Raw genomic sequence first — 7,195 nt, forward strand, 5'->3', positions numbered from 1 at the left:
CGTTGAGTCTTTCGGAGCCTTGGCAGACCGCCTCGTTGAAAAGTCACGTGCGCGATCCTGCGTACTCAATAGATCTGTGTGATGTGATCGTCGCGGCCGCTCGAGCTCCACTGAACGACTCTTACCATCGTGTTCATCATTATGGATACGTGAGGAGGAACGTGTGTACGAGCGTGGACCAGTAAACTCATTGGCACTTGTTGACCATCTGCGTCGTTGACGACCGCAGGTCAATGACATGTGTGTCTATTGACTTTAGTATAAATCAAACGTGATGACAAAACTCTGTTTCGCGAATCAACAACGAATCGGTAACAAATGAATGGAATTAGTCTGTTATCGATTAAAGAAATGAACTATGAAACCAGATTACCAGATATACAGGGTGAGTTTTATTTCGTGTGCCAAATATCTCCGCCAAATATCTCAGAAATTATTGGTTTATTGTTTCAGATAAAAGTTGGAGGGTTCAGTTTTAATCAATTCGCATTGATAAATAGTTACACAGTTCTTCGACCAGTTCGCGGAAACTTCTTATCTTTTCACTTCCAGGTTACGCAGTTTATTATTCACGTGGCACTATACCTTTCGCCAGTTCAGTATTTTTCTGTATCTCTATTTTCCTGCGGGTATTTAATATTGCATAACAGAAGAGTTGCTCAACAAATTCTTATTTTGCGAGACACGCAACGTTATATTAACGTCGTACTATGTATAGAAACGAATTCTTTTCTTCAGTAAACGAGATATACGCGATGTTGAAAAAGGGCTCCGATGAGAAACCGAGGCGACTCGATGGTATTAAAATTTAATGTGCGCTTGACAACGTGTACGGCATCATTAATGCATAAATGCAGTAATGATAGGATGTTGTCAGAAATGTTACTATCCCGCTAGAAAAAGAAAGACGAACCTGTACATTATTAAAATGACGAAGGAGATTTCGCGACGACTGAAACGACGGGACGGAGAATAAAGCCAGCAATTACACGAGGATGAAGATATGGACATTCTACCGATAAACTTTAAGGCCCTGCGTTTTTGCGGCGCATGGAAAGAGCGGGAGGACGACAACATGTGCGTTGGATTTTTGCGCTTTTGTTACAGGTAGTACACATGAAGCAGTTCTACCTAAAATATACCATACAGCAAAAGATAAAGACAGTGATACAAAAGGTTTTCCGCATCGATCTGTGAATTTCGCCATTTCTATGAGCCTTCCACTTTTCTCGCCAATTTATTCATCGATCATTTAAAGCGGTGGTAAATTTACAGGTACGCGGTTTTTCTCTTGATATACGAGTTTACGATAACCGATGTGATAGAGATGATTCGAACACGCGACCGCGTTCAAGAGCTGACCGAAGGGCTCTTCTTAGGACTGACTTTCTTAACGCTGTGCGTGAAGTATGCAAATTTTCTGCTGCGGGAGAACGAGCTGTCGGATTTGTTGGAGTGCCTGCGCGTGAAAATGTGCCAGCCGAGAAATTCCACGGAAAAGCTGATAATGGAAGAGCACAGCCGCAGAGGTACTCGAGTATTCGCAATTCGCAAATATGCATGTTGTTTGGCATAAATGTTACGTATCACGAAATATAAATACATATATCAACGATTATTAATCAACCAAGATAATTAAGAGAAATATAAATAATCACCTGTCTAAATATCATTTCTTGTTAATTGGATATTGCTATATCATATTGCAAATTGATATATACTTTGGCACTAAAATAATTGCTTTGATTAATTGCTTAATAATTAATTAATTATGCTAACAGTTAATTAATTGTTAGCATAATTAAATATTGTGTAACAACCTTTGTGGCAAACATAAAATTTTATTAAAATATTATGTCTTAAAGTTTTTCTGTTATCTAACATGCATGTAGATATCAAAGATATTGGATTACGAAAATGTACAAATGGATTTTTTATTTCCTTTAATTTAATAAAATATGAAAACTTAATTAAAGTTAATTGTGCGTCGACGGTGTGCGCACGCATTTCTAATTTCTTTCTAATTAGAAAAGCTCATTGTAAAGAAAGATAAAAAATCAATTAAATATCTGTAACTGATGTTTACCGGAAGTCAAATGTTTATAACAGCTAAGTGGAGCACTATCGCGTTCATGATGATATCGTATGCGACCGCGTTAGGCTTCGTCCTAACGCCAGCTCTAGAGCTACTCAAGGGGGGCGAGCGTGTGCTGCCAGTGAAGTCATACATCCCGTATTCCGTGTCAAATCTACTTCCATATTTAGCTACGTATCTGCAGCAATTTTTGGCGCTATTTTATGCGATAATGCTTAACGTTTCCTTCGACAGTCTCGTTTACGGCTTCACAATTCAAGTTTGCGCGCAGATCGAGCTGATGTGCTGCCGATTGACGGACAGTTTGAAGAGCACCGGCGATATTTCTTCCGGACGGAAGCCGGATACGGAAGCCTCGATCGTGGAATGTGTCAGACATCATTTGCTCGTGGGCATTTTGGTAAAAAAAATACGAGCGTTGTTCATATGGACGATAATGATCTTCTTCTTCTTCAGTCTGCTCATCGTGTGCACCAGTATCTTTATTCTATCAAAGGTATCGCAAGAGAGATATTTTATTTACCCTCGGCCGTGCGACGTACATTTATTTCTTGCAGAAGAAACTACTCAGCTTTGAGTTTCTTTCAATGTTCTTATATCTGAGTGGTATGCTGCTTCAACTGTTTTACTATTGCTGGTACGGAAATGAACTTGAGTTGAAGGTAAATAAGCGTAACATTAAAGATAATACGTAGAGAAGCTTACCCTGGTCAAAAAATTTCTCATATTTTTTCAGAAATTTTTTAAAGATTGAGACTTATAAAATTCTTAAAAAATATATATAAATTTCTCAGATACTTTCCGAAATAATTGGACAAGAATTTTTGGAACATTTCAGTATCCGTACGAAAATATCTAATAAATTGTACAGATTTTCTCGTATTTATTCAGATTTTTACAAAGATATGTTGGCGGGAAAAATCTGAAATATTCTATTATTTTGTCTGAGTTTTTCGGACAGAAAAACGTCTCAATTCGTATAAGAAATTTGAAAAATTTTGAGAAAGTCTGAAAATTTGTATAGAAAAAAATTCTGATTAATTATATATGAAAGACTCTAATTGTAAAACATTTTTCTACTAGGGTAATATTTGAAAGGAGACATTTAATTGCGAAACAGAAGGTTTAAAAAGTTTTATGATTAAAAAAAAAACAACTTGCGATGATTGTTCGAACATTATCCCGCATTGGGAAGAGTTAATATCTCCATGCGAAAATATATTATATTTGTTGGTTAACACTTTGCAAATTTCTGCCGCAGAGTAAAGGCATCGTGACCGCTGTGTATTCCAGCGACTGGACAATGGTGACACCGCAAGAACGCAGATTGCTGATGTTTATTATGATAAGCAGCCAAAGAGGAATAATGCTCTCCTATCATGGAGTATTTGCGTTATCTCTTAACACTTTTACTTGGGTAAGTAAATGTGTTAGTAAATAATAATTAAAACATAAATTTACATATATATTTTTTTTACGTGTATTGCGAGATTCGTGTTTGAGGTATAAAAATTATTGCGATAGTTATCTGCGCATTCGAGTTATGGCAGGAAACAATTGCGCAAACATGAGTATAAATGGATCTTTCTTACGCGTTTCGCAGTGATGTAATATCTTATTTCCGCAGATTTGCAGGACTTCTTATTCAGCTTACAATCTCCTGCAGCGAGCAACCAATTAATTGACTGTCGTATTGTATATAATGAAAAAAATAACACTTATTTTGCTGTGCAAAATAATCTTATATCTTATTAGACAAAACGTAAGATACAGCGCAGTATTTTTTCCAAAAGATCTACTATTAGCAGGTTTCTTCGCAATAAGAGTAATATCCGTTGGACGCATATTACAAATATAACGATGCATTGTTAGGTGCATTGTTAAAAAATATGGCGAGGTAGTAGTAATTCATATATAAAATTGTAAGAATCCTATAAGATAAGATGCAGTTCCATAAAATTGATACGCAGTTTTGGTGGTACGGGTTCCACTAAAAACATGGAAGCACACAAGACTATCTGCTCCAAAGTAGATAAAAAATAGTCTCTATAAATATTCTGAGAATATTTTTGGCTTATGGCACCGTTCTGTTGTTCTGTCAGGAATATCCTTTTATCTTTGCGTATATTAACGAAAAGGGATGAGGCACTTTTCACGTCTGCTACTCTAATTCGTCGTTATTAGCAAGTTTGGCCACGAAGGCGTCCCACTTGACTTTCCATTTGCCCAACGCACTCCGCTGTTGTCGTTTGCTCAAGCTGCTGTAAGTCAGTGAATTAATCGCCAGTTGCTTGAGACTCCTGAGATCTGAGTTGGCGCTCATGATACCCATGAAGGCCTCGTAAAAGTCGTAACTCAGTCCCTTAGCACCCCAGACTCCCGGGTCGTCGTTAGAGATCACCACGGGCGAGTCCGATGCGAACAAACTGGCCGCGGGATGATTCCTCATAGCCTCCACAAGACCGAGAACGTGGTTTTTAGATTGGACAGACCTCCAATGCGATGTCTAACTGCTGCACTAACTTCCAGAAGAGCGGTACACTTTTACGTTCTTCGTTTCTGCGGTGTGTATGGAAAGAACGTTAGAATAAACTTGACTTCACACTTTGTCAGTTTTTGCTACAGGTAAAATAATTATAACGTTTAGCTAAAATAGACCTAGTAATTTTGTTAAAAACATTTTATCGTTAATACATTAAAATTGAAAATTATATGTGGAAATAGTACTCGTTAATTAAGTGATAAAAATTTTTAGAAACTGTAATATATGCAAAATGCACATTCTTCTTCTCTTTTACATAATTTGGTAGGAATACAATCGCTGCTGTACTATATTACTTACGATATTTGAGATAATCGAGCCTGTAGGGGGAAGTGGGGGTCATTGATACAGCTGGAACATTGATACAGTCATCATATCTCTGCATGAGAAACATCTAAGACGGTCACGTATCCATGCATATATGGCGTTATGATACACGAATAACCAAATTTCGTACGCGAGCAGTAGCCACTTGATGAATGACAGGTATAAATGTGTTTTGCGTAATCTCAGGTAAATATTTTCAAAGTCTTTGAAGCGTGATTTTTCACATTAATCTGATTAATACTAAATAAATATTTCGTCAAAAGTAAGAAACAGTATATCTCTTACTAATTTGTCGAAAATATTGACATGACTTTGTATTATTTTCAGCTGAGAATATATTTTATTATGTATGACGCTGTGGGGCAGATTCGTACACTGACTCGTGGAGCACTTTGATACATATCAATATGTATCTATGTAGTTTATAGTATTAAGTAAGATATTTTTATTTTATTTTAGACAAAAATGATAAGAACGTACTAAAAAAAGACCGATAGGGTCTATATTGATGAAGATGCCGTAAACTGTGCAATATTTCGAAATAATTGTTAATTCCGTATAAATAAATCTCTATATACAATAAAACTAGCTTGTTTTAATAATAATCCAATTTATTTCTGAATAATATTAATATAGATCACTGAGAATCAAAGTGCCATGCCCGTATCATTGTACCCCGCATATGAGGCACGATTGATACAAATTTCATTTTTTACAAAAAAATGTTATAACATTTCTTATTATTAACCTACAGCAAAAAGGCAATCAAAACAAGTAGAAATGACAAGCTTTTAAATTTAACCTATTACATTTATCTTAATCTATCTGCAAAGTTATTTATTTAACTCTTGAAAAAAATCGTATCAATGTCCCCCACTTCCCCCTACGTATGAAAAACGACGTGGAGGATTTAACGGAACGTCTATTCTCGTCTTAACTTTCGTGAGCATGTGCCTAAAGTATTTCAACATTTTGGTACGACATTGCAAATTACGTGACTTGCTAGATTGTTTTCGCGCAAAGCTATGTCAGCCTAGGGATTCAACGCAGGAATCAATACTGAGACGATACAATCTCAAAGGTATTTTATTGCTCCTAAAGGTACATCAAGGACTTGAGAATTTCAGCTGAAACATAAAATATTAATGATTAAAATCTTTTAATCATTAATCGTTAAAAAAAATAATGTACTTACGAATATAGAGATAAATATTTATATAGTTTGTGAAAAAAAGATTTGTCGGTATAATAAATAGTTAGCTACGTAGCAAGTTTTGTTAATTATTATATGGACGGCAAACATATTTGTTAAGAAGATTAATTTTATTTGTTGGAATAGGAGAGCTTTGGTAAATAACAAATTTATTCAGTTTCTTCTTCATCTATTTTTTTTAATTTCCTTCATTCTTATACCAACATTCTACCAGCGATAATTTTGTTGCAAAAACAAAATGGAGAAGTCTGCTATTCGTGATGGCCAATCGTGATTAGTCAAAAGGGATTGAAGCTGTCTTATTACGGAATTTTCAGCTTGGGCTTCGACACTTTCACTGGGGTAAGTTTGCAATGACGCGGTGTGCTTTATATATCTGGCTTAGCGGCAGTAACAATATAGTCGACGATTCTTCCCTTTGCAGATTTTGAAAATGTCCTACTCTACCTTTAATGTTCTACAACAGTCGATGTGACAACACCTGAATTATAGAAAGAATAACAAATTATATAGAGATACATATTTTCTTACATCCGTGTATTTTAGACACACACAAAAGTTCTTTAAAGTAGAATCGTCTCTAAATTATTGATTATTGTTTTTTACTAACCAGTATTCTGCGTGACAGTCTACATTTATTAAATATCTAGATGGTTTTTATGTAATAATGTCTTTTATATAATAATATTAAGCCAATTTGACTTTTATCTAAATTTTTAGTGATGTATAATAGCGTTAAAATAGAAAAAAATCTCTATTATCGATACGTGTAGAGTTTTATGCCTCATCACCAGTGTTCTTTATTCGCAACGTGAATATTGGTGTTGGCTATATAATTTATTTGTCGCGACTATATATTTTTTGTCTGAAGCAGACGTAGCATTATATAATCCTTTACAACAGAAATGGTCGGTGCTATTGAATTATTCACGCGTCGATATGTGCCAACTAAGAAACTCTACGAAGAAAGGAATAATAGAGGAATAGTAAAAAAAAAAAATAACAAGATAATTAATTA

At 35.2% G+C, this 7,195-nt stretch overlaps 1 protein-coding gene across 1 annotated transcript; it reads left to right on the forward strand.

Annotated features, from left to right (window-relative positions):
• The first annotated feature begins 93 nt into the window (after nt 1-93).
• On the forward strand, nt 94-5,549 carry LOC139769810 (odorant receptor 46a-like). The gene is made up of 6 exons (XM_071701228.1): nt 94-1,107; nt 1,276-1,529; nt 2,110-2,591; nt 2,653-2,757; nt 3,357-3,512; nt 3,723-5,549. The coding sequence occupies exons 1-6, from the start codon at nt 1,004-1,006 to the stop codon at nt 3,774-3,776; spliced, it is 1,155 nt and encodes a 384-aa protein (XP_071557329.1). The 5' UTR covers nt 94-1,003; the 3' UTR covers nt 3,777-5,549.
• Nucleotides 5,550-7,195: the final 1,646 nt, after the last annotated feature.

The sequence above is a fragment of the Temnothorax nylanderi genome, unplaced genomic scaffold, assembly GCF_030848795.1.
Source record: "Temnothorax nylanderi isolate EJ_2023f unplaced genomic scaffold, tnyl_v1.0 TNYL_tig0002_pilon, whole genome shotgun sequence".
Classification (NCBI taxonomy): Eukaryota; Metazoa; Arthropoda; class Insecta; order Hymenoptera; family Formicidae; genus Temnothorax; species Temnothorax nylanderi.

Coding starts and splice junctions, on each gene's coding strand:
- LOC139769810 (XM_071701228.1), top strand. CDS start 1,004: ATGGACATTCTACCGATAAACTTTAAGGCCCTGCGTTTTTGCGGCGCA. Junction 2,592..2,652: donor GTATCTTTATTCTATCAAAG/GTATCGCAAGAG, acceptor TATTTCTTGCAG/AAGAAACTACTCAGCTTTGA. Junction 2,758..3,356: donor GAAATGAACTTGAGTTGAAG/GTAAATAAGCGT, acceptor TTTCTGCCGCAG/AGTAAAGGCATCGTGACCGC.